This window comes from Arvicanthis niloticus, chromosome 8 (assembly GCF_011762505.2).
Source record: "Arvicanthis niloticus isolate mArvNil1 chromosome 8, mArvNil1.pat.X, whole genome shotgun sequence".
NCBI lineage: Eukaryota > Metazoa > Chordata > Mammalia > Rodentia > Muridae > Arvicanthis > Arvicanthis niloticus.
The window spans coordinates 22,603,089-22,630,399 of record NC_047665.1 but is presented as its reverse complement, the minus strand read 5'-3'; the positions used below and the strand labels follow the sequence as shown (position 1 = coordinate 22,630,399).

General features: G+C 46.5%; 1 protein-coding gene and 1 long non-coding RNA gene across 4 annotated transcripts; one reads left to right on the top strand and one right to left on the bottom strand.

The window, feature by feature from the left end:
* Positions 1-5,304: 5,304 nt before the first annotated feature.
* On the bottom strand, positions 5,305-23,742 carry Tfap2a (transcription factor AP-2 alpha). Of its 3 annotated transcripts, none has more exons than XM_034510411.2 (7): positions 23,565-23,742; positions 18,379-18,813; positions 15,262-15,313; positions 13,226-13,457; positions 11,372-11,490; positions 9,293-9,434; positions 5,305-7,344 (listed from the first exon to the last, which is right to left on the bottom strand). In XM_034510411.2, the coding sequence occupies exons 1-7, from the start codon at positions 23,613-23,615 to the stop codon at positions 7,056-7,058; spliced, it is 1,320 nt and encodes a 439-aa protein (XP_034366302.1). In that variant the 5' UTR covers positions 23,616-23,742; the 3' UTR covers positions 5,305-7,055. The 3 variants fall into 3 exon arrangements, with proteins under 3 accessions (XP_034366302.1, XP_076795269.1, XP_034366303.1); XM_076939154.1 differs by lacking the exon at positions 23,565-23,742 and adding an exon at positions 21,208-21,661; XM_034510412.2 differs by lacking the exon at positions 23,565-23,742 and adding an exon at positions 20,069-21,021.
* LOC143443300 (uncharacterized) lies at positions 23,532-25,111 on the top strand. The gene is made up of 2 exons (XR_013112145.1): positions 23,532-23,676; positions 23,977-25,111. It is a non-coding gene; the product is annotated as an uncharacterized LOC143443300 (long non-coding RNA).
* Positions 25,112-27,311: the final 2,200 nt, after the last annotated feature.

Genomic DNA, 27,311 nt, shown 5'->3' with positions numbered 1-27,311 from the left:
AACCTTAACTCCAATGCCTTCCAGCTCTCGTTGACTCCACAGAGAAATCGTGGAGGTGATGGAGACGCAAAATGGTTTTAATGCTCTTTCTCACTCAGACCTGTGCTTCAGTTTAATTGAATCTAACCTGGATGCAGGTGGCAGTGGCTACCGCCCAGAACTCCCTTAACTGTAGCGGCCCTCGGAGCCCCAGCAGAGCCCCACGGGCACCTAAGTAGGACTCAAACTCCCCACCGGCGCTGCGCCTCCATCTCAGGGCCAACAAAATCAAGTTGTGAACTGCTCCCAATACCAAGGGCTCTAAGCAGTGTGGGTGGGATGAGAGTGACTTCAGCAGAAGAAATGCTTTTTCTGTAGGCCCGGTCCCTGGATGGCTGGATAAAACCTCTTCAGGGGGTGCACCAGGCTCCGCTGTCGCCGCTGCCACCTCCTCTCAGGCTGATTCCCTGCTGTAGACAAAAGTGCAGCCCAGACTTGGGGCTCCAAAAAAGACAAGGGGCATCCTGAAATAGGATTTGGTAGCTGACAAAGCAAACGGAAATTTGATCCTAGCATTAACTCGGTGCCTCAGGAAAAAAAAATATTTTAAACTGTATTAGCTAAATTTAGTTTGACCGTGTGTGTGTGTGTGTGTGTGTGTGTGTGTGTGTGTGTGTGTGTGTGTGCTCACGTACCCAGATCACGTTGGATTTTTTAAGAGTGATGATCTAGGTGTTCTGGGTTCTGAGACAAAAACATTGGCCCAGGCTTCTGACCAGTAGAAGCTGGAATCTGAATTGACTTGGAACTTCAACCCCATGGATGGGACCAGTCAGAGGCTGGGTGCTCTCATTTGAAGCATTTGTGTTTAAAATTGTTATTGGAACTCAAAAGAGAGGTTGTCACTGGTTTGGGTTTTGAGGGGCTGCAGAAGTACACCCAACACTAGTCAAGTGCTCTATCATGGAGTTACCCCCTCAGCTTTAAAAACACACACACACACACACACACACACACACACACAAACAAAACAAAAACAACCTTCATTTCCGTAGAGAAGATCACAACATGGTTTGGGCCACTTTAGAAAAAGGAGAGGTAATGGGCAAGACAACCCCTTCTTTGCCATTGGAAATATCCCCATTCCTGAGACATAATGAGGAACCCGCGGAGCTCAGGATCACCAGACTTACCAGAAGGGGCAGGGAGGGAGAGCCTGCCCTAGGTATGGAAGCTTCACCTCCTTAACTTTCTGTTAGTCCACAGTTCATTCCAGCAACATGATCGTCACTATTTTGTTCAGAAAGAAGCCTGCTCTGTGAGAACTTAACTGCCTCTGCTCCCTTCCTGCTGGATAAGAAAAACTAAAAGCACAACCTGGCATATGAATATCAAAGTTTTGTCTCTGAGACACCCCCCCCCCATTCCCAACTCATCCTATGGCCTACTTCCCTCCTCTTTTTATACACAGCAAGAGTTTTTGTCTCAAGCCTGTGAACTCTTCACATACCTGCACCCCACCTCTATCCAGGTCAGCACTGTCCCACTCTGCAGACAACCCCGCAGCCCATCACGGAAAATGTCAATTGTGTCTTTGGAGATAGCATGATTGGGTTGGGAAATGTGTCTGATCTATATCCAAACACTAATGTTTCATTTGGCGGTACTGCTTGCTCACTCGTCTATAACTTGTCTATCTTGACCTAGTCCATCCCTACCATCAGAGGCAATTAACACCATTCTGATCATTAATAACACCTTTACTTCTGACTCATGGTTAACTTGGTCCTAGGTGTTATTAAAGACAAGCTTCTCCTAGAAGGAATAGTGGAGAGGAGAATGCTTTGTAGTACCAGGTGGGTCAAAGGGAGGACAGTGTCATTAAGAATGACAGGAAGCTGAGATGACATCTTTTGTACAGCTTGGCTATTGAGCCACGTTTAGTACAGAAAAAAAAAAAAACAAAAACAAAACACAAAAAAACAAAAAAAAAAACAAAAAAAACCAATGGTTTGTTGAAAGTTACCAGAACAGATATTCCAACACATCAGAAGATAGAATGCTAAGGTGTGACAGACCTTGTCACTTGCTCAGTGATTTTATTCTCCTAGAACGGAGTGGTTGACTGATACTTGGAGCTGACTTTTGTGTTCCTGGATTATCTTTTCTCTCTCCCCCCTTCCTTTCTCCCCTTCCCACCCAGCAGTTAACAATAGGGATCTCTTTCTTCAAGTCTCCACTTTGGATAATCAAATAAAATAGTAATTTAAATTGTCTCAGTCGCAGCAATCTCCGCACCTGTAACTCGGGGGATGAAAATGCTGGTTATTTGTGTTGTTAGTTCTGCCTCTTGGATCTCTAGCGAGTTGACCTGGTTTTTAGAGCCCTTTTACCCAGGCAATGAGGACTCTTCCCCACTCAGCCTCCCCTCCACCCCATCACTGAGTGGCTTAAAAGATCTGTAACTGGGCTGAAGCAGCTGTTGGCTTCATGCCCTCTTCTAACTTGATTATTCTTTGGACACGTTAGGCAAGCATTAGTGATTGATAATGACGCTAATTAACCCCTTTCCTTTCCAAAGAGTAAATGGCTGCCAGCAGGATGCTGCAAACAATAAATATAAAACACTGCATACATCAATATCTGCTTAAAGCACAACTTCATTTGGGCACATGCAACTGTACTGCTTTGCTTAACTGTTCCTATGTATTCATGCACTTCTCAAAAAGCCCTAGGGTGGGAGGCAAAGGAAGAGCTTGAGTTAAGAAATTAGCCTGTGGCTTTAAGACCACAAAATACTGTGTACCTGTCCAGCAAAGTAAATCTCTAATGGAAGCCATGCGGGTTATTATTTTTTTAATTTCAAGTCTACACTTTAAAAATGAATTAATCCAGCTTTATTTTTAACCTATTTAAACTTAGAACAAGGCTAATGACCACATGACTTTTTTTTTTCCTTTATGAGAGAACTCTCCTGCCTGACACAGAATTATTGTGAACACACTTTGGGTTGAAAGAACTGTGAGGTATTATTTTTCAGAGTAGATACAATTTGAATTTTAAGAGGGATTTGGGAAAATCTAGGTAAACTGGATTTGATTGTGCAATCTAACATAACCTGAGTTGTAAAGAAATGTGCAGTAAATTTGGAATTTTGATAAATGAATATTCCTAGCAAGTGAATAAAATGTATTCAATTAACTAAAACCCTGTGCACTTCTGAACTGAAGTGGAATCGACTGTAATTGATTTATTTGAAACCAGAGGTTAAGGACTGAATTAGCTAAGTACAACTGGGTATTTCAAGCCACTGACTTCTCAAATGTCAAATCCCTTCTATTTTAAATATTATTTCAGCTGCGGGGCATTGCGGTCCTGATGGTAGTTCCATCAAGAACACAAATCGTATTAATATTCGATTTTGGGGAGGAGTGGGTTGAATTGTGATTTTTAAAGGGTGTTGAAGTTTAAGAGGGGGTGACTCTGACTAACCTCCTAGAAAGAACACTGTGTCTCCATAAGAATTGGGTGTGGTAATTAGGATAGCCTGGCAAGCATCTTTATAATTCAACAATGTATTTTGATCTGGTTTAATCCAAAGAGAATCTTTGTTTTTAGCATATAAACACCTGACCAGTCAAGCAATCTCCACATCTTTGAAAGAACATAATCAATTACAACAGAAAAGGCCAAAATTCATGTAACCTTTGGTTACCTGAACTTAAAAAAATTTTTTTTGATAATCACTTCCTGCATCCCACTCCCCTAAAATGCACATAACTCTTTTATTTTATTGTTTAAAAATAGTGTCAAGATCATGAGCCCAACCACAGAACAAAAATCACTGATTCTCTGCATTTAAAAACCATTGTTTATTTTTTACCCTGTCCTGTTCCAGCCACTATCTCCTCTCCATCTTTCTTGGGATGCAAAGATTATATTGGGTTCAGGTTTCCCAATGTAACAAGCATCTGTAAATCCAGATATGAATGAATGGTATTTAATAAGATTGTTTTCGTTTTAAAATGAGTATTTATGTGTCATTGGAGAAAGATCGGCAATGTATGGCTGTTTATGAATGCCATTGTGCCTGGGGTTAGGTTCCCCCCACCCACCCCCCACAATCTGAGATGCAGCCAAGAAAAACAGTCCTGATAGACAATGCTTCACTTCACCTGCTACGCCGATGTGTGCATTTCATTTCTGTCAACAGTATGTACAGTTAGGGTTCATTCGCCTCATTATTTTATTACATCTACGTTACAGTTAACCAGTCTCTCTAGGAAATAATAAATAACCGCTTTAAAAAACAATTGCTGCATTGCGTTCTGAGAATACACTTTCCATCTGAATTCTTTTTCTTAACCCACCATTGTTATGAATTCTCTGGCTTTGGAAAATAGAATTTAGACTCCACCAACTCTTGTTGGTTTGTGGAGATTGATTTTCCACTGCCTTCGTAAGGAGATGAGAAGGGGGAAGGCTGCAAAGGGGACACATGGATACTCTGCCTTCTCGGTCTTCCGCATGCCAAAGCCCAGTACAAGTCCAGTCCTTCTCAGCATGCTTCTCTTGAAGCCTTTCAGCTAGCCAACCTCCATTTCTTTGTTGAAATAGGAATAACAACAAAGCCATAAGTTAAATCAAAGTAAAAAGCCACCTTACTTCCAAGGCAAAGAATTACAAATTCCATTTACAAAACACTGAATTCGCCATCTTCCTGTGCAGGAAGGTCCTTCCTTTCCCCCTGAGCAGTCCTGTTATTGTAGAAGACAGACCGGGAAGGTTTGCAGGGGCGGCCCTCCCCCACCCTCTCTATCCCATTTCGGAGACTTTTGTGATTCTAAAAGGTCCTAGGAGGAGCCACTAAAGACAGAAAAGGGTTTGGGTGTGCCTGCATTTGGGGTGGGGGCAGGGGTGTCAATGATTCTAGAGACCCACCTACTTTGCCACTCCCCTCTACTGGCTCCAGTAGTGAATTCATCTCTAGATGAAATATTAAAGCAAATGGGGCATCTGGCCTCTCTTTCTGTGTTCCCCATATATTTCCGCCACCTTCTCTTTTCTCCTCCCAGAAAAATGGGAGTTAGCTTAAGCCATAAAAGCCCAAGCAGACAGGACTGAAATGGCCATCTTCCTTGTACTAATGAACTAATCATTTGAATTTCAGTTGTCTTCAGAGACAGATTCTGGAGTCAGTCAGGGAGGAGGGCTTCTTCCCTTCTTACCCCTCTTCACCACCAGATCTGTCATCTCTAATGTTTAGTTCTGAGGGTTTAGTATTTTTGGCTTCCAGAATGCAAATGAAAACCTAAAGGATCAACATAAATAAAATAAAAACTTTATTTTTAATAATAAAGTTAATGCTCCCAGTCAGGAAGCAATAGTATGTCATTCCTTTAGCAGTACAAACAATTTTTTATCCAAAAGAATACATCGGGCTTTATTGGGTCGTTTGTCTGAATACAGACTCAGTGGAATATCTAAATGATACCCTGCTCTGAACTCCAAGTTGAAAGTAAGTTTTTATTATACTTGAGGGAAACAGTGGGTTCAGCTGCTTATTGCAAAGAGCAATTGCCAAGGGAGAGTTAAACTCAATTACTGTAACCATACTGAATAAAAAATACTGCCAAGAACAAAAATACGCCTGGGTAAAGACAGCCACTGAATAAAAAAAAAAATCGACATAAAGCGTATCAAATATTTATTTATCTGGGCAACAAAGGACTATGATACATTGACAGGCATAGAGGCTACTGCCAGAGCAACTCAACAGTGTATCTAGAACTGTTTCCAATGTGGCCAGTGAAGACACAAAATACCAGGTGGTCCCAAATGCTTAAAGTTGGAGAGAGAGAAAGAGAGAGAGAGAGAGAGAGAGAGAGAGAGAGAGAGAGAGAGAGAGAGTGAGAGAGGAGAGAGAGCAGGAACTCCCTAACCCTTGGTTTAAAGACAATATTCACTTATTGCTTGGAGGACACTTTTAAGGGAGGACAGTGAAGTCAAATAAACTTTATTTTTCTCCCCATGATACCATAGAAGATTTATTAAATCACTCCAGTTTAAGAATTTTTTCCCAGTGTCCCAATATCACTGATTTTTTCCCTGTTAGTTCAATGAAAAGCTAAATGTAATACTAATTATATATAAATTGTTTATTTTATCTTAAAAATGTTTTGTTCGGCTGTTTCATTATCATCGTTTAACATGCTACCACGGGGCTAAATCCATGAATTCCAGAAAGGGGGCAGGGGTATTACCCAAAACCTTGGATTTCTAAGTAAAACCACATGAAGAACTAATAGGGACGATCCAAAGCCCGCTAAACAGATCACCAGATAAATAAAAAAAGGTTTAAAACAGACTCACCATATTTACAAATCCCATTAAATTACACATAAATAAATATATACAGAGACGTGAACACTGATTCCCTTATAGAATTGTGGATTGTGTCATCAGAGGAAGTTCAAGTGGGTGGTTGTACCTTGCAGAGACAACTTCTACAACTGAAGACAGGACATAGAACTTCTGTATTTGTGTTCAAGTTTATTCACAATACTGATAAAAAATGTCATTATCCTCTTTGCCTTTTTTTTTAAAGTATGGCTACAATCTGAAGTATGCAAGGGAAGGCGATGAGTTAGTCCCATGAAGCTCATATACTTTTTAAATTTTTTAACGTCCTTTAAAAAAAAAAGTTTTAGTGTTTGTTGTTGATTTGATTTAAAAAAAAAAAAAAAAAAGGTTCACAAACGCGACAGAACTTTTCTTTGCTGGCTTCACGACCTGTTCTGTTCTCTTAGGCTCCACACGAGGGTAAAAAGGGGTGTTGGTGCTGATGGGGAAATTGAGGCAAGGCGCCGAGTAGGCAGCGGCTGCCCCACTGGCAGTCGAGAGAGCAATCCGAGAGCAATCCGGAGGACTCCGGGACGAAGGGCGGCGCGGCAGCGCAGAGTAGCAGCAGCAGCAGTAGGAGTGGCTGGTCCCGGAGCTGTCACCTGCCGGGTGGGGGAGGGGCGAGTGGGGACGCCGGCCCGTGTGGCGGGCGGGAGCGGGGCGGGAGGAGAGCCTCACTTTCTGTGTTTCTCTTCTTTGTCACTGCTTTTGGCGCTGTTGTCCGTGTGGCTGTTGGGGTTGTTGCTGAGGTACATTTTGTCCATGGCCTTGAGGGCCTCGGTGAGATAGTTCTGCAGGGCGGTGACCGCTGCACACACCGCCGGGCTGCCGAAGCCATGGGAGATGAGGTTGAAGTGGGTCAAGCAACTCTGGATGCCAGGCTCCAGGATAGGGTTGGGCCGCGAGTTCCCCAGGGGAGATCGGTCCTGAGCCAGCAGGTCAGTGAACTCTTTGCAGATCTGTCTGCAGCGGAACAGAGAAAGAAGTGAAGCCCCCATCAGGCCTTAGAAGCAGTGAGAAACCATTGCTCCCTGCAGTTACCTCTGCCACCCGGCCCACCTCCGCCCCCTCAGGACCCAAGGCCAGCCACTCAGAATAATAAAGCCTGTCACTACTAAACCAACTCCCCTCCCTTAAATGAATACCCTTCCTACTTTAAAAAGACCCCCCCTTCTCTCCCCACCCCCAGCCCTCAGACTGGACAAACTTCTGCCTACACCTTTCTCACTCACAGCAAAGACTCTGAACACAGGAAAGCATTTTACAGGCTGAATGAGGGCAAAGAAAAGTTACACCGGAAGTTAAAAACACAAGTCTCCCTCTTGAGTACTCTAAAAATGTCAGACTTGTTCTTCAAAATATCACCAGAGCCTGCTCCCCACACCTCTAAGGGAATCACAGTAAGAGCTGGTGGAATGGTGTCTTCTCTCATTCACCTTCAAACCAGGCGAGGTTTGAATTTAGGCAGAAAGGCAAACTTTGCTTTTTAAAAACACCACCAGGGCCTGGGAAGAGAGCGCACACTTGACCACACACATAAGGACCTGCCCTTGGATCCCCAGAATGTATGTAAAAATCCAGCTTGGTGGTCTATGTCTTTAACCCCAGCGCTGGATGAGAGAGATAGTGGGATCCCAGTGGTTTTGCTGGGCAGCCATTTTAGCCCAAATAGTGAGCTCTGGGGTCAGTGACAGAAACTGTCTCAAAGAATAAATACTGTGGAGAGCCGTATAGAGAAAGTAACCTCAGCACACAGAAAGCCTGTCTCCTGGAAGCCAGCACTAGCAGAGGCTTTCCTGAGGTGGCTACAGCCCGTGGGGGTCGGGGGGGTGAGGGAACTTGCCACCAGGCCAGAAACTGTTCCCACCCAAGAAGGCCTCAGCCTCTCAAGTCTCTGCTGCAGTGCCTTCTGATGACACCAGCTTTTGATAATTGAGGACTTCTAAACAAGCCTTTTAATTTCCAGCAAACGTATGAAGACAGTCATTTTCTTTTCAGCCCAGAGAAGTCAATTCAGCCCAGGCACCCATGGGAATATAACTTGGGCCATCTTGAAACCCAGTTGACAACTTGCCAGTTAGCTAAAACTTGTAGTATAACTGTAACTCTGTCTCTGAGTCTCTCTCTCTCTCTCTCTCTCTCTCTCTCTCTCTCTCTCTCTCTGTCTCTCTCTGTCTCTATCTCTCTCTGTCTCTCTGTCTGTCTCTATCTCTCTCTGTCTCTCTGTCTGTCTCTATCTCTCTCTGTCTCTCTGTCTGTCTCTGTCTGTCTCTGTCTCTCTCTGTCTCTCTCTCTCTCTCTCTCTCTCTCTGTCTCTCTGTCTCTATCTCTCTCTGTCTCTCTGTCTGTCTCTATCTCTCTCTGTCTCTCTGTCTGTCTCTGTCTGTCTCTGTCTCTCTCTCTGTGTGGGGGGGGAGAGAGAGAGAGTGGGGGGAGGGAGAGAGAGAAAGAAGATGATGGAAACTGGGATTAGAGGTAAAAGTGGAGCTGTTTCTGGATGGCACATTTTGTAGGCCTGGGTTTAACCTTTGCCTTTCAGAACACAGTGATAGAGAGAAAACCCGGGAAAGCCTGGTTGGTAGCCCTTTGAGGATTTGATTCTGGTTTTTCTGAAACAACACAAAGCCATACTCTTTCAGTGAAACCCCAGGCTGCAAACCACGCACATCCGAATTCATTTAAAAGTTAACACCGAGATAGACCTGAGGAAGAACACATACTGACAATCCCACTCTGCTTCCTCTTTGATACAGACTGTGTTCGCTTATACATTGCTGCACAGATTTCAGTATTCACAACAAAGCTGCACAGCCAGAAAGGAGGAGTTAAAAAAAAAAAAAAACCCATGAGATAATTTTTTTGTTCCCTTTGACAGTGAGCAGCCCGGACCCTGCAGAGGTAAATGCCTTACTTTGTAGCCAGGAGCATGTTTTTTCTTGTCACTTGCTCATTGGGATCGGAATGTTGTCGGTTGAGAAATTCTGCTACTGCTTTGGCAGGAAATTCAGTTTCACACACGTACCCAAAGTCCCTGGCTAGGTGGACGGCTTCTCCTGGCAAGAGGTAAGGGAGAGAAGTGAAGGCCAGAGGACCTGGGAACTGGGATCAAAGTTTCCTCCCCACACCCAACTCCCTTAACTTTCTTCACTAAAAGTTGGAAGGAAGAGAAACCACTTGTTTTCTTTCTTTAGACTTTTCTTCTTCTCTAGAGAACAAACTCACCAGGAAAAGTGCCAAGCTGAGGACGAGAGGGCTTGAAAATGTTAATCTCTCCCATCACCCCCTACCCATTCCTGACTGATGTTTCCTCACCTTCTGTTTGAAAATGGCTGCCCTGGTCCACCCTCACACCTATCAACACACCCATCAGTGGCGGTTCCTAATCGCTCCTTGAGCTTTTCATCGAGGGAACAACCTGGAGAGTTTACATTTTAACTTGATCACATACAATTATCTGTTCATCCAAGCCGATTAACCAAGAGGATTTGAGGGTCACTCCACTGAGTCTGTCTGTGTTGTTGATTTTCGAATCTTTGGTTTTAATTTCCTGAACCAGTTGGTTTTTACTGCAGGGCTTCCTGCCATTAGCTCCAGCTCCGGAAGAACGCATGCGCCAATTAGAGCATCAAAGCCCTCTCCGCAGAGCTTGTTTCCATAAAATGGAGCGGATCACAAACAATAACAGTTCTCCAGAAACTGCCTGCCCTCTGCATCTCTCAAGCCCCAGACCCAGACCAACTCCTCACACTCCTTCAGCTCCAACCACCACATTCCTGGCATATAATTTGGGGAGTCGAATATGAATACTGGGGTCTCTATATACTACCATTATTTTAACATACTGCTGCTGTATTTGAATTTCTGGCCCCTAAACAATAGAATTTTTTTAAGTCACATTATCACCACCTTCAACACCATTCAGCAACCAGAAATCATAGAATTCCTCCTCAAAACCACTGTTTCAGTTGTTTTCTAGAAACTTTCAAATTCGTAGATTCCATGGCAATCTCTCTCCCCCCACCCACCCATATGCACTATGCAAATAAATTATGCCTCATTAAAATATAAGTGGCTAGTTTTAAATCTGCCTGGGAATAAATCACCATTTTCTATTAATGTGAGATATAACAAGACACAAAAGAGAGCTATGCATCTATCCCAACCCTGATTCCCAACCTTAAATGAACTGAACATCAGAAGGAGTTAGGAATCTAGGAAACAGAAATGTGAGTGAGCAGATTCTGGTGACAGTTTTTGGATAGCTGGCCAGGATTGCTTTTTGTCTTAAGGATTTTTAGAAGGGTGTGTGTGCTAAAAGCAGAAAGAAAAAAAACTGGCAAAAAAAAAAACAAAAAAAAAAAAACAAAACTTTTACAATGTCTGTTTCTTCTCCTTCTGTATCAAACAATCCAGATTCTAGAAGTGCTTACTTGCCCTCCTGGAGAGAGGACACACAGTGGAAACAAGAGGTAGGAGGTATATGGATGGAAACCCAACAACCTACAAGGGCTTTTAAACCTGAGCTTTCAGGACAGTCTTAAATCAGGATGCAGGTCAGAGATTCCCAAATTAATTCAGGAAGTAATGGTCACGCATTTCTCAAATGCAGATGTCAGAATAACTTAAGTGGTTTACTGCTGAGTTCTTTCGAGGAGACAGGAACTTGGGGAATGCGTAGCTCTTAAATTTGTGTGTGCCTCATTTAGGTCAGATTTGTGCTGAGGGTAGGGTGACTCCCGCACAGAGAAAGAACATATAGGTACCAGTCTATATACATAGGCTTTGGATCTTTTGTTTTATTTTGTTTTGTTTCTTGGTTTTTCCTTGGCATCCCAAATTCTGTCCACTTCCAGTTATAGCTACACTCCATGGAAAGGTGAAGTCACCCAAAGGACACAAAACACAAACATCTGGCTACTAAATAGTATCCATTCCTCCCCCCACGCCCAGATTGACAGTTCCCTTGTAGTTAGCAAGTAGGTCTGCTTACCTTCCACTAGTGACGTGAGGAGGGTGACGTTGGCAGCTTTACGCCTCCCTGCTGGCAGATTCAATCCTATTTTGTCCAGTTTTTCTCTTAAAGATCTTCCTCCATTCTTAGACTTCGCTCTGTTCAGAAACACAGGGAGGCAGGGATGTAGAAAAGACTGACTTTCTCTGTGTCACATCAAAGTCATTCTGAACACTTTTTAAAATGTGTTCTTTAAAACTTGAGGGGCATGGTCCCAAGGCAGAGGAAGAGAGAGCAAGAAGGGACTGTACAGAAAGACCATAGGAGATACAGGCATGTTAAACTGTAAAGCACACACTGTGTTCAGTTTACACACACACACACACACACACACACACACACACACACACACTGGAGCACTTGCATGTGTGCACACATACACACAGTTCTGTTGCTAGAGTTGGAAATATTCTTGAGGTCCACTGATAACTGTATTTTCCCTATTGCTACAATCACAGCAAACCGCAGTGGGGTCTTTAAATTGTCTTCGCAAGATCTGCTGTTAGGTTGTTCCCAGTAACCAAAGTTCTCATCATGCTCACATTTCATGTCCTGGCTGTGGTCCCAATGGGAAATGCACCTCGCCAACTGTTTATGTGCCATGTCAGGAGCGTAACTGGAAATGTCAAAAGCATGATGGCCGATATCAGCCTTCAAACATTTCCCAGATTTCAGAGACAGTGGAGACACTTCTAAATAGATGTCTAAATAGATTCCCATAATCAGAAAGTGGGTAAGATAAATTGCTTAAATAAAACAGCAAATTAATTAATTTCAGATTTTATTCCCTACTCAAGTAGGTCTTTAATTGTGTGGATTAGATTATGCTCCCATAGGTAAGCAGTCTCCGATATCGGAGATGGAGGAAGGGGGGAGAAGCAGAGGGCAGAGAAAGATCTGTGGCAGTTAACAATAACTAAGGAGAGTCGTTGGTGTTAACTCTGCAAAACCCTCTTAAAGTATGTAGGTGGGCTGTACCCACCAAGGCCCAACTGAGGGTTATTTAGATACAGGAATAAAGTTAGACAATGAATTACAGTTCTTTTGTAGAGAGAAGAGTAAGAGGCATACTATTTGGCCAAATTTAACACTAGGCCTACAATTCATACCATGGGATAGAACCCTAAGAACTCAACTGGCTCCGAGACTTTTCTCTCTTTAGACTCTACCTTCCTGGCCCTTGTGAAGAAAGGACTCACTCACTTCAGAGAGGTGAGATTCCTGTGTTAACGGATGAAATCCCCGAGCAACTACATATAATGAATGGAAACTGGTAATGTACCCTACACATTGCCTGTCACACATCACAGCAAATCAGAACGTCAAAAGTTGGAGCCTTCGGTAATGAGACTGGGGTGTGGGTAGGGGTGCCTTCTTGCAGGAGGGTACCAGCAACCAGGGATGGGGAGAATTGCAGCAAGCAGAAGTCACTCTCTTCCTTTACTTGAAAACCTGTCTGTTAAATCTCCACTCAAGAGCACCCGGTTCCCATCAGAGACTCTACAGTGTGGTAAGGCAAAGCAAGAAGCTTTTCTGAGCTTGTAACCTGTGCACAACCAGGAAAAAGGCAGCAGCATGGCGCCCCACGGCTGCCAAGTCTGGGACTGAGCCCCAGATGGAAAAAACTGCGCCTGCGTACTGAAGAAAGCGGAGTCCCCCGAGTGCGCAAGCGCGTCGCCTCACCCCGCCTTAGGACACGCCCACAAAGCGCCACTCTCTTCTCCCCGCCCCTTTCCCTGCCTGCATGCAGGACCACTACGGTCCTGGCGCAGGCGTACTGAAGCCGCGTTCGCGGGGCGGGGCCGGGCAGGGTGGGGCGGGGCCGAGCCTCACCTCCGCAGTACTCCGCCCAGGAGCGACGCGTTGAGACACTCGGGCGGTGAGAGGCGCCGCTGTACTTCCGCCACCGTGACCTTGTACTTCGAGGTGGAGCTGAGGAGGGACAGGCGACCCGGAACTGAACAGAAGACTTCGTTGGGGTTCACCACGCCACCGAAGAGGTTGTCCTTGTTGATAGGGATGGCGGAGACAGCGTTGCTGTTGGACTTGGACAGGGACACAGGGCCTGCGGAGACACAACGCCGGTGCTTATGGGGGGCGGACCGACCGAGAGCTGCTCGGCTCAGGCTCAGGAATCCCGAGGCGGGTTCCTGCCCTCACCCTTGCAGCAAGCTGTCTAGAGATGGCTGATGCTATCGCGACCCCCTGGGCTCTCAGGTCTCCGGAGTGATGCAAGAGCTCGGGTTTAGGGAGACAACGAATGGGTTCTATGTGCAAACCCGAGACAGGGTGGATGTAGTTGGGGTTTTGCGGGCGAAAAGGATCAGTGCCTAAAGAAATTGCTGTTAAAACCAGGAGACAGTTTCGATGGCTGCAGCAGCCAGTAAATGAACATTTCCGTCAGCTAGCAAGTGGTGGATTCTGTTGTCACACACGTCCGTCCTTTCATCAATAGACCCTTATGTTCCATTTGAAAGACACTCAGGCTTTGGAGATCATTCCAAGCCCATGAACGAGACTCAAGAATAGGCCTACAGTTGAACATTAGGAATGCATCCTTTTGTTGGGCAAATACTAAATGAACTCTGTCTGTCTAAGCCCCTTCAAAGGGTTGGGGGTCAGGATATATAATCAGTTAAAACCATAAGCTCTTCATCATTGCATGTACCATTGTTAAAAAACAAATTCAAGACCAGCAAAACGAGGGGTTCATTTCTTAACACCAATGTAATTCAGATGCATCCACAACCGTTTAAGTTCATTGCGTTTGTATCTTAAAATTCCACGCGGACATATAATGATAATAATAATATGCACAGTCTCAGCGATTATCATTTTTTTAAATGGGGATCTTCTAGTTGTATGGGGAGGTGAGGGGCTCTAGGTTTTGGATAGATCACTTGTGACATTAATAGCTCTGGGGAGGCTAATAGAGACAGTAGGAGTTAAACGAACTCGGGAGAGATTACTAATAAAAGAGCCAATTATCATGTCGACTTGGAAAGAGTACCTCTTAAGATTTATCCCTTACACATATAATTTGACATGACAAAGATTTTCACAGATGCAAAAATGAAACTTTAAACTAGCTAACAATATAATGATTGGGGTTAGAAATGAGAACAGTTTTATATAGCATCATCCTCTGGTGGTGCCCAGAATCCTGAAGAGACTGCCACCATAACAACAAAAGTACTGCCACTGCATTTAATACAAGAAACTTTATTTCTACCCACTGAGAACAATGCAGATGATAAACCCATGCAAATTATGTAACATCTGTCTAACCATTTCTTTTCTATATTCATAGGTCAACAGCAGCATCTTCAAGATGCTAATTTTAACCAAAAGCTAAATTTTTGCTAACCTAATTCAAGTTTGAAAGCCTTGAAACTCAATCAAGAGACTAGAAACTAAATCAGAGATGTGGAAAGTTGTCTTCCCCTTATAGAGTGTGGTTTTTTCAACCTGACTTTTATTAATTTTAAATTATTTGTATTACTTCAGCTTGATACACTTTTTAACCCTCATGGCCTGTAACTGCACACAATTAATTAAGTATGAGACTATTTCCAAATTGAAATGCCAGTTCCAAATCAGGTCAAGTATTGCACATTTTACTTTGTGCAAATATCATTAAACTACATTCAATGCTGAAATCCTTATCAGAACAAAGCTAGCCTGTTGCCATTACCAAGATCCTGAAAGATGGTTGTTTAAGCACTGTTCTTCTATGCCTATCTATTTGCTAATTCTGAGCCTTTAGGAAATCCTATTTGAAAAAAAAAAATAAATACAGTCCTGTAAGTTCTTTTAAATAGCACTCTGCCTGTAAGGACATGCTTGGAATGCAGAAGGAAATGGCTTACCTTTCTTAATTACAGTTTGATCTGGGATGTTAATACCCGGGTCTTCTACATGCTGCAACAAAAGATACACATGAATGTAAGTGTATAATCAAAACAAAAGGAAATGAATATTCGCTGCAAGGTGGGGGAGGGGAGGGGAGGAGGGGAATGCTCCCTCCGCCTCCCCCATGACATTTATATATAAACATCTTATCTTGGCTTACTGAATTTGGAGCTTTAGAACTCAAGAGGTTTCACTGTACACCAGCCACCCATTTCTCCTCCCCCAACAGATAATCCACGTTGAAGAGGACAGGATGGAGAATAAAACTTTTCTTTGAAAATCAAATGAAGTTTTGGAGTTCCTAATCTTTTTTTTACCATCAGTTCGACCTTTAGAAATGCACCCAGCTTTAGTGTGGCACCTTTCAGCAGCTTGAGACCTCAGGGATCCCAGAGTGTAGAGGCAGGCCAAAGACAAGGAAACACAATAGAAAGGACAGGGGCGGGAGAACAGCAGACTGTTGGAAATCCTGTAGGTAATGCGACAACACACACACACACACACACACACCCCTCCATTTAAGGAAAGCTAGAAATAATTTTAAAAAGACTCCTGCCTGCAGTAGATATGGCAGGAATGTGGAAATATCAGGAACAAAAACCCTTCGAGGCTGCTCTCCTGTTGTCCAGCAGCAGTGTGGGGTCTCCCCTACCACCACCCGTGTTTCTCTCTCTCTCTCTCTCTCTCTCTCTCTCTCTCTCTCTCTCTCTCTCTCTCTCTCAGATGGATGGGTATACATCTATGCTAGAATCAAAACGTGATTAGAAAGTAAAATGAAATCATGTTTTCTAATGCAGAAACTGACAGGCAATATAATGTCTGGCTGTGTTTACAAATTAGCACCGGGGCTGCTGAGATAGAGGATTTCGCAATCGTTACCAAGCACAGGCACTGCCATTTAAAAAACTGTTACTTCCTTCTCTAGTCTTTGTCCAACAATAATACTGATTCGAACATTTTCCATTCTGTCTTGGATTTATGCTCCTGTTAATTGTGCCTGATCGCAATGATTCCGGGTGGATGGTACTAAGTTGCTTTATTACAGGTTTTATTATACTCAATGCTCTCATTTGTAACTTGCCTAAAGTGCTTCTGGATTTAAGTATAATTAAATTGAGAAATGTTCAGAAATGACTACTGCTGCAGTTCTTGTGTTTTAACTATATGGGGAAATATGATCCCTTTACGCATGCACCCTAAACCCATAAAGTAAATGTAGTGTGGCATAATACTTTTATTTCTGTTATTTCTAGCTAGACCTTGTCCATACAGGGAAAACTGTTAAGTTTAAAACCCCACTGAGATATTAATGATTAAATAATTTTCACCATCGACTTGATTTTCTTAAATATTTAGCAGTCATTCTTATTAAAAGTTAACTGTGGCAGCAATGAGAAAATTGAAAACAACCCTTTTCCTGACCCAAATTCCTTTGAAAGATTTTTTTTCCCTTGAAAGGTGGGGGAGGGCGAGAAGAGCACTGGGCTTCCTGCTTTCATGTGATCATTTGGCTAATTTCTCCTTCTGACCAATTTCACCTCAAAGAGTTACCACACAGGTATCAAGAATTCCCACCAGCCACAGGACATTTTTTGCAAAAGAATACCTATGTCCAATTCAGCGTAGCTCCAAAGCTTAAGACATTATTTTGCTACTTGAGTGTTTTCAAAGAACAGGCAAAGAAAATTCAGAGACTCTCTAACTAAAATCACCATAACTTCTAGTTCAATATATATATATATATATATATATATATATATATATATATATATATATCCTCAAATTCACTAAGAATAATTTCTAAAAGCAGCATGTAAATATGAACACACACAGCTTACTAAGCCTTGCATTGGACGAAGCGCCTGCTTTCTGTGTTCCTTGCAAGGCTGTTAAGCATAACCAACAAATTTCACTGATTAACTGGGCTAAATGAGAGAGGTAATAAATTTTCTATTTTCCTGTAGAACTTCAAGAATGTTTGAAATCCACCAGGCAATCAGGTAAGTTCATGTGGCCCGCTTCCCTTACAATCTAATTCAGTAATCATTAAACTGTCAACAGACATACCACTGTTATATTTGATGTAGTAATTTGAAATAGCATTTTAGCAAAAATCACATCCAGATACATTTCCTTTCCAAAGAAAAGCACCTTTAACAGAAGCCATATATATATATATATATATATATATATATATATATATATATATATATATTCCATTTCAGAAAGATTGTAAGAAAGCCATAAATTTATAGAGCCGAGGCTAAGAATTGCTGGCTGCAATTTAATTTTAAAAAGTATTTTTAAATTATCAGTAGCCTGGGTTATATTCTAAGTAGTCCATGTTCTAAGGCCCTGCTTATTTAGAAATCATTTAAAACTGCATTTGTTGATAACTGAATTAGAACTCAGCGCAGCACCCAATAGTCTCCAAACATTTAATTGAATATGCAGTGTAGTAGATTCTGATAGGCGTTGGGAACCTAGCTAATGATTTATGAGGTCACCACTTAGCACCCCCAGGAAGAGAAGAAAGCTGCATTTTAATGTCCCCGTGCTTGGATTTGCTACTTATGTCCCTTTGATCAGGATAGGGTAGGCATAACTTCTAGGTTTTACTAATGCTTATAAAAGGCGGTTCAAGGACCTTTCCCTGCGTCTCCCATACTTGCTTTTACTTTGTGAGTGTATTGGGGGAGCTCTCTGGGTTTACATTTAACCGCTTTCCGAGAACAGCGAGAAATCCCCCACGAAACTTAAAAGAGTGGAATTAGATTCTCCCTCGATTCACACAGTTTACCGCCTCGGAGAGAAGCTACCTGAAGGGTGACAATCGCCTGATTTATTTGTGTCGGTTGGAAGTGGTGACCCAGGCATTGTTGAGCGAGCTCCAGGATGCATTGTTCTCAATTACTTTTTAATTTCAGAATTCGGTTGTTTAAGCGAGTCTCACCCTAACCCCCAACTATGATTGAGGAAAACCAAGGCCCTGAGGGCCTGGGCTCCGCGAAGCTTCCCAGAGGGCAGGTGAGCCTAGGGCTGAGTTCCCTCCCGCGGCCTGCACCGCCTCTTACCGGGACGTCCTCGATGGCGTGAGGTAAGGAGTGGATCGGGAGGTCCCCGAGCCCAGAGCCGAGCCCGTGCGGGCCGTGCAAGAGGTCCTCGTGCCGCCGATAGTCCCTGCGAGGGTCCAGGCCCGACAGTTGGTGGGGTAGCCCCCGGTGTGTATGTAAGAGCCCAGACTCCTGGCTCTGCCTCTGGCCGGGCCAGCCCGGGTGCTGCGGCTGTGGCTGGGCGTGCAGGGGATTCAGGCTGTAGGGGTCGTTGACGTGGGAGTAAGGATCTTGCGACTGAGGGTAGATAGGCTGGTAGGGCGGGGGGAAGTAGGGAGGCTGGAAGTCGGCATTAGGGGTGTGGGACAGCGGCGGGGCGCTGGTGTAGGGAGATTGACCTACAGTGCCCAGCTGGGGCAACCGTGCCGTCCCGTTGCTGGTGCCGTCGTGACGGTCCTGGAAGAAAGCAAGACGGAAAGGGAAAGAAGAAATGAGGCGCAGTATTTCAGCTACCCTACTAAATCCATTCCACAAGCCCAGTGTGGGCAGGCGGTCGAAGTAGGGGGTATCAATACTCTACACTGTTCATATTGGAAAACACCCAAGAAGTGAAGCAGGCCTTTCCAAAAAACAGAACAAGCAAACAAACAAAAGCAAAGGAATCAGAATATGTAAATATAGTGGCACAGCAGAGTCCCCCGACATCCCTCTCAAAGGAGGGAAGGAGACTTAAAAGAGTGTCCTGTAGTACTACCCTTAACGGCCGCAGTACCAAACCTCCCTTAAGCAAAATTCAGATAGCCACTAAATATTAAACAGGAGAAGCGGCCTTTGCTTTTCCCGGATTTGAACCTGTCTGCCATGGCATTATTGTTTACTCTTCCATTAATCTTGAGGGGGAAAAATCATAAACCCTCAAAGACTATTACCATTTCATGACTATTTAAACAAAAACATGTTTCACATAGAGGCCGTAAGAAAGCACACGTTTAAATGACCAGCTTAAATGTTTTAACGGCATGGTTGGGGAGGAGGGGGTCTGTCTTTTCCGCTTCCTCTGTTAGGCTTTTTACACCACAGGGTCGTTTTATAATATGAATGGGGAGTGAAAGACGCCAAGCCTGGGTTTAAAAATAGAAAGATTCTGTCTTACTGGGTTCTTTTTAAAAGAAAGAGGTGCACCCCGGGGCGGAGGCCCCCGCCCCTTCCACCCCGTCCCCAAAGGGCAAAAGAAACCCCTGGCTTTAGGTTTCTCAATTGCAATCCGCTTGCAAAGCAAGCCAAGAGTGGGTTCCAGAGAGAGGGAACCTTCCGAGGTTTAGCCACCAGGCCCCAGGCTAGGGAACACACCGGGGTGCGCCTTTCACCCCCCACAGACGGATTAAACATCAGATGTGGAGAGCGTCTCTGGAGCAAGTAAAGACGCAAGGAAATAAAGACGAACCCGGCGAGAAACTGGCCCAGGGAAAGAGCTGTGGGGTAGGTCTGCGTGCGCGGAGAGGTCCAGCAGGGACAGGGCAGTGGCGACGCGTTGGATTTGGGGATGGAAAGGAGCCAGAGAAAAGAGGAAAGGGGAACAGGAATGCAAACGGAAGGCGAGGTCCACAAGGAACCGTAGCCAAGCAGCTCAGGATCTCGGGCAGTTTCTCGGCTGCGGGTTTCTGGAACAGAATTCCTAAGGAAACAGGGCTGGGGGTGGGGTGGGACTCACCATAGCTGAAAAACTGTGAACTAACATCTGCGAAGAGTCTGGGGTAACCAGTCAGGGTGAGGAAAAAAAAAAAGCCAACAACAATAACAAAAGCAAAAAGCAAAACCCACCACGCCTCGAGCACCCGGCTGCCCCGCGGCCCGAAAGAGCCACACACAAAAGGCGCCGAGAGCCCCGCGCCACCCAGGACTCCAGTCACCGCGCGGACGCTCCCGCGAGCGCCGGAGCCCCGCTCGGATCCATCCGAACTTGTACCACCGAGTCGCGCGGCGCCTTCAGCTGGTCGAACCCACGATCTCTATCCTCCCAGGATCAGTTAGGATTCAGAGCTCTTTTAAGAAAAACAAAAAGCAAAAAAACACCACCAAAAACAAACAAACAAACAAAAAATACCAAAAAAACCACTGAAAAAAAAAGTGTGTGTGTGTGTGTGTGTGTGTGTGTGTGTGTGCGCGCGAGCGCGCGCGCGTGTTCCTTAATCCGTGTCTCCCCCTCTTTCCTTAGCGGCGGCTTCACTTCAGCTTCTAATAACCGCGCTGGGCAGCGTTCCTGGAGCCTCCTAATAGCAGATATTCATGACTATTAATATTACACGAATACTTAATAAGGGAAGAATGCCTGGAAATCGAGCGTGAAGCGGAGAGGCAACTCGCGCCGGAGCCGGCTCTCAATGCAGTCATTGACGGGAGTCTCAGTGTAGCAAATCGGAGGTGGGGAGAGGGAGCGCGAGAGACAAAAAGCGAGCGACGGAGGGAGCGGGCGAGCGTGCGGGGGGCCGCGGCGCGGCGTCTGGCGAATCACAGCAAAGGGGCAACATTTTAAAAGGTTGCAGGGGCCTGCAAAAGTGAAAGAGAAAGAAGGCGAGAGAGGGAGGCCGAGGGGCCAGAGCGCCGAGAGGGAGGATGTGTCTGCGTGCGTGTGCGAGAAAGAAAAGTGTGGGCGACGAGAAGAGAGAGGAGTGGAGAGAGGGAGGGAGGAAGGAGGGAGCGCCGGGGAGGAGGAAGGGAGGGCAGGAGGGAGGGAGGGGGAGGAGGGGGCCGAGCCGGAGCTGCGGAGGGGGAGCCCGCAGCGGGGTGGGGGTTGGGGGGAGGGGAGAGGAAGCGAGGGAGGACAATCGGACCTAAAAGGCTAGGGCAGACCTCGGGATGGAGCGGGGGTCGCGCGCCGCGGGCAGGAGCTCCCGGGACCCGCTGGCGGCTGCCCACCGAGTTCTGCGCCTGGGAGGTGCTTCCCGCCGCTCTCCGGCCGCGGGATTCTCTGTTGCGCAGCGGGGCCTGGGACTCGGGACTCGGCTGCCCGCTGCCTCGCTGCTCCTCCATGGCCCGGCGTCCCGCCTGGGAGCAACCCGCCCGCTTCTCTAACCCTTGTCCTCCGCCTGGTCGCGAGCCGCCTTCCCTAGGACCTCGGAGCTTTGCGCTCGTCGGCTGCGGCTGCTCCGATCTCCGTTGGTCCCCGGACCCGGTTCCGGGAGCGGGAGCCGGAGCCGGGACGCGGCCCCGGGCGCGCACAGACGCGAAGCGGCCCAGCCTGGGCGCCTCTGGCAAGGGCTCCTGGCTCCCTGCACAAACCCGTCGGACTGGCTGGGCCACTCCCGCCGACACCCCCTAGATGACAGGGCTAGCTCTCCCCGCGCGTCGCCACTGCTAGTCTGCCCTCCTGGTTGTCGGAACAAGCGGCACCTCGCCTCTTGCGTGTCCCTGCAGAGCCTCAGCCAATTCAGACAACTCCAAGCCCGCTCGGAAACCCGAAATCCCTGCCCCAGCACAGGCTATCCCGCCGCTACCAAAGTTGTTGAGATTTCTCAGACTTTTTTTCCTTCTCTGCCACCCGAGTCTCATCTCACCCCTCTCCCATGCACCTCCAGAGTCCCTCTGGGGGTTCAAGTTCATCTCGCGCCCTACCCTCAAGATCCCTTTGGTGTGTAGAACCACACGAAGGCTCTTAACACTTCCACTCAGGACGCTTGTACCCCGAACTGACTTCTGGGTTCCAAGAAAGTGAAAAAGCATCAGCTTGGGAAGGGAGCCCAGACCACTAAGGTGGGAAGCAACTGCTCTTAAAGTGTCACGGTAGGACCTAGGCCTGCCGGCAAAAGTCACCCTTAGCCTAGAAAACAAAGCTATCTGGTCTTACGTGGGGTTCCTGTGTTGCCCCGGGAGGCTCCAGAGAAGTGCTCCAGAGAAGCACAGATGTTGGTAGGATGTCTGTCACCTGGTGTCCCATCCGCCAGGTTGGGAGTGTGGAGAGGGGCAAAGGGAGAGCCGGAGAGGAGAAAGATGATAAAATGGCATTTTAAAAGCAAAGGGGGGAGGGAGCGGGAGACACTTCCTTCACATAAACCCAGTTTCTGATTTCGAGTGAAGACCGAGTTTTTGCCTCAGCGCCCGGGAGCAGACGTTTCAACCGGAATCCCCAGTTCCAAATGCCAAAAGGAAAAAGAAATAAAGCAAAAGAAGAACAGCGAAAGTCAAGGCTACTACAGATTTGAATAATCACGGTCTTCCCACCCCTCCGTCACTCCACGCACCCATCAGCTCCTTTCAGTGGGGATTTGTAAAAACAAACAAATAAACAACAACAAAAAAGACTGAGGCCATCCCTCCCGCACAAGAGGGAGCCATGCCTTCCTGGCTGTCCCAAAAGTTATGCTCTGAGGTCCTGGGTTTTAAAATGGGTTCCCAAGGGAGAGCCCTCTGTGATCCCAGCGGACTATCGGCAACGGGAGACGATCGGCAGTCGCCTCAGGATTTTCAGGGTCCCTGTCGCTAAGCGCCTTCAGGTAGAAGGGGGATTCCTCCCCCGCCCCCGACTCCCAGAGGCCGGTAACGCACCCGCATCCAACCACCACCATGGGGTGTGTCCACCCCAAAGCTCGGCGGGAGAAACTGGTTAGAACTTCAAGGACTATTGACGCTAAAGAGTGACACCAAGGGCTGACGTGAGGGCTCCCAAGCCGAACCCGCTTTACTGGACAGGGCGAAGTGTGTGGGCCCTTCTCCAAATGCAGGAAGGGAAGGGCTTTAAGAAGAAAGAAAAGAATGAATGAAAAACAGAGGGTATTAATGTCACAGAGGGAGTGAAAGGGAGAACATTTCTTTCTTCCTGCTATTGTAGGCACCCCCAGGATCTTGCTCAAACACACCAGAGTGCACAGGCACGTGTCCAGTTGCCAGCTTTTTTTTTTTTTTAAACCCAAGCTCCTCTCTTCCTTCCACGCTCAGGCAGAACCAAAAGTAAGCAGAAAAAAGGGGGGAGGAAAAGTGGGACACGAGCTTCGAACGACAAAAGTGAAAGAAGTGAGATCCATGGCCACCATCTCCAGCTTCTCCGTGCTAGTCGGGCGAATTCCAAGCGTGGGAGCTGCGCCGGTGTAAGTTTGTCCCACCCGCATTTCGCGGCTAGCTGCGTGGAGAGGAGGAGGAAGAGGAGGAGAGGGAGGGAGGATCGATCTCCAAGCCTGTGGCCGCAAGGATGACTGAGTTGGCGCCGCGCTTACCTCGCAGTCTTCGTACTTGATATTATCCGTCAGTTTCCAAAGCATTTTCATGGATCGGCGTGATCGGATTTGCCCCTCTGCGCCTCGCACCCCAGCGGAGCTTACTCTCTGGGTTAGCGCAAAGTGCGGGCTGCGGGCGGTGAGCAAAAGAGGAGGAGGGGGGAGGAGGAGAGGAGGGCGAGGAGGAGGAGAAGGGTAGGAAGAGGGAGGAGGAGGAGGAGGAGGAGGAGGAGGAGGAGGAGGAGGAGGAGGAGGAGGAGGAGGAGGAGGAGAAGGAGGTGGAGGTAAAGGAGGAGGGCCAGGAGAAGAAGGGCGAGGAGGGAGGAGAGAAGGGTTAGAGAGCTCCCGTGTGCGCTCGGAGATCTCCCTCTAATGGTAGAAACTTTTCCCTTTTCCTGCTCCTCACCAACAGCCTAATCGCCTCATTAGCATATCAACAATAGTCCAATTGCTCGCCAGAACAAAATCTGCCGCCGGCCGCTCCGACCCAGGTATAAAGGCCTCCTCTAGCCGCGAACTTGCTCCTAGAGCACACACGCCTGCACGGCAGCGAGCTAACCCAACAACTGCCTAGAGCTCCAGCACCCTCCCTGTTCCGGCGGCCCTTATCCCCAATTTTATCCCTTTTCCCCTTCGCCTGTTTTCGGATCCTGCTAGCCAAAGATGCTTTGGATAAAGCTCCGTACTACGCAGGGTACCAGCGGCAGCGCCTGGGGACCAACTTTTAGTACCCCACCACCCACCCCTACTACAACCGCCACTATCTGTCTTTTGTCCCCGTCCGATTTTATTAAAAATCATTATCCCTTTCGCAAGGAACCGTATCCACCAAACCAGGACCAGCAAAAGTCACTCCAGGATTTTTGCCCAACTGCTCACCGCTGTTACCCCCTCGGGCTGCAGCGCCCTGGGAGTTTTATTAGCTTTGCGCTTCCCCCTCCCCCCAGGTTGGAGATTCTGCCAACCGGCTCTGGTGGTTCGATTGGGGTTTGCGATCTCTTAATTGCTACGTGTAAAATAAAAGTTGTACCCTGAAGAGGTTACTCGACAGATCCGGGGGTTAAATGATTTTCCTCCGGTTTGTAAGAAGCTGAAGCAGACTGACTACTATTCATCCGGGCGTTTGGACAGTAAGGTTTCCCAGGTGCAACGTGGACAACGACACAGAATTCGGACGGGGATGCACAGCCCCTTCTGGAGTGAGCCAAAAAGCAGACCCGTGAGCTCCTGCGACTCTCCATGAGGTGTTGTACAAGCATCAAAATAAAATACTGGGAACCAACTCTTTCTGTGCTAATCGGCTCCAGTTTTCCCAAGATTCTCCTTTTTAATTAAAGAAGGACGCTATCCTTCATGATTTGGTTTTGGCGGCGCAATGGCCGGCTGGTGAAGAACCTGAAGGCGGGAAACAGCACTTCCCCAAGTTGACCACTCCTGGCTTTTCCAGCTCCACCCAGGGGCTCATTCACTCCACTGGGACTCTTCCTCCCTTTCAGCAATTATTTTAAAGTAAGAAAAAAATTAAAGATTTTAATGTGACACTTTGATATAGAGGGATTTCTCTGGTTGAGTTTTCCCATTAGCACTTTTAAAAAATATTTTTATCTATCTTTCTCCTGCTAATTGTGGCAAACTGACAGCAGATCTCCTCAGAGACCCCTGGTTCATCTGATTCTTTTTTCTTTGGTTGTTCTTCCTTCCTTCTTTTCTTTGATTCATTCTCTCTTTTTTTTTTCAAAAATCTCGGGGCCTCCCCGATTTCCATAGTGAATCAGTCCCTCAAGAGGAAGAAGACATCTGCAAATCCAAGTGTTTGCTAACAGGTGGAAGAGTAGAACCCCAATTTCCACTCAAAACTGAAGAGATGCAATTCTTTCTCAAGCCCCTGCCTAACTAAGCTAGAGTATCTTCCCAGAAAAGCCAGAGACAAGGCCAGAGCTGCCAAGGGAATTCAAAGTTCCATGGCCCTGAGTACCCCCTAGAGATGCCTTTCCACATTTAAGTGGCCCTTTGGCTGATAGGTATAGCAGCTTGGCACACTACTCTGCCCAGGAAAAAAAAAATATTGTCAATTTCTAAGCAAGGCTCAGCAAGGTTTTCCCCAAGCTCAACTGAGCTGTAAAATGGCTTAAAACCTGGAACTCACCCTCTGGGAGGGGCCAGCACCTCCACTTTTCCCAGAGGCAGCCACAGCCCAATGCCCTGACCTGTAGGCCCGCTCCAAGGCCTGCAAGCAGGGGTTTTTACATCCTGCGGGCTCGCCAGGGTGCTTGCGGGAACTCTTAAGTTTCGCTTTCTTTTCCTTCAGTTTTGACCTGGGGAAAGGCGCTTAAGGGGTTATTTGCTCTCTAACCCGACCCCCCATCCCCCTCCCCGTCTCTGCAGCTCAGTGCCCGGCGGATCTCTGGCTCCAAATCAGCTAAAGGCTACTAAACAGTTGTTGTACTCCAGCCGAGGGCACCATTGACGTGTAGATTGGGCCTGCTAGCTCAGGGCGGCCGCAGCCGCCGCCCCGCAGTGTGGGCGCTGATGAAAGGCTGGAGAGAGCGGTCGGGTAGCCCCTGAGCCAGGGAGGCTCACGCTTGTTCGAGCTTCATTCTCACAACTCAGTCAGTTCTGCAGCCGGGCAGGGCCTGGTGGTTCCCTTGAATAACAGCCTAGAGTTAGAACTGAGGATGTAGGCCTGACCTGGGGGAGTGAACTATACCGAGGCAGGGACATCGGGAGAAACAAAGAAACACGGGTCCAAATGATCTTCTGTTCTCTCATTGTCAACATCCACTGAGATGGGAGGTGCCTAGTAGATCTGTTCCCATAGGCCTCAAAACTTTTGGCCCTCAGCACCAGATTCAGGGCTACAGCCACTTGCCAAACTGTAGGCTCTCCTCAGCAGGCCCTGGGCTCCACCATGTCTCTTTTCTTTAGTAACCTCTGGCTTTCAAAACCTAGCCAGACTCCCTGGGAGGCCTGGTCCCAAGCACAGCTCACTCTGGGCAGTGGGCACCTTCTCACTTCCTGCAGATTTCTTCAGAATTTAGCTATAACTGCCCTCAAGCTTCAGCACCCAGAAAGAGAGTTAGGTGCACACGGTATGGGGAGAGAAGGGAGTGGGCTCTAGCGTTTGTATTTGGTGTGAAACTTTCATCCTTAAGCAAGGTCAGCCTAAGTTGGCAGAAGGAATATTATTTAATAGGTTTAACCAGAGAGGGGGGTAGTGTAAAATTATTCACTCAACTAATAAAAGTAATTCATATAAGGGGGAAACAAACAGCCAAATGGCTTCCTATCTCCAACTCCAGACAAGTTAATGAAGACGACACCTCTCAGAACTTTAGGGCTGAGCTCTCAGGCAAAAGAAAAAAGAAGAAGAAGAAGAAGAAGAAGAAGAAGAAGAAGAAGAAGAAGAAGAAGAAGAAGAAGAAGAAGAAGAAGAAGAAGAAGAAGAAGAAGAAGAAGAAGAAGAAGAAGAAGAAGAAGAAACTCCTCCAGGGCCTTGCTTGCCCTGGAAGGAGCAAAGCTTCCAGCTCTGGGTTTTTTCTTTTTTCTTTTTCTTTTCTTTCTTTCTTTCTTTCTTTCTTTCTTTCTTTCTTTTTTTTTTTTTTTTTACCTTGGGAAGGTCGAAGCCCTTGGTTCAAATCGCTCCTTAGGCTTGTGGCTTACAGAACGTCGCTCTAACCAGGCCTCAGTTGGCTAGGGCAAAAAACAGGGCCCCGCGGTTCCTATTATGAAATCCTGGACTGGGGATTG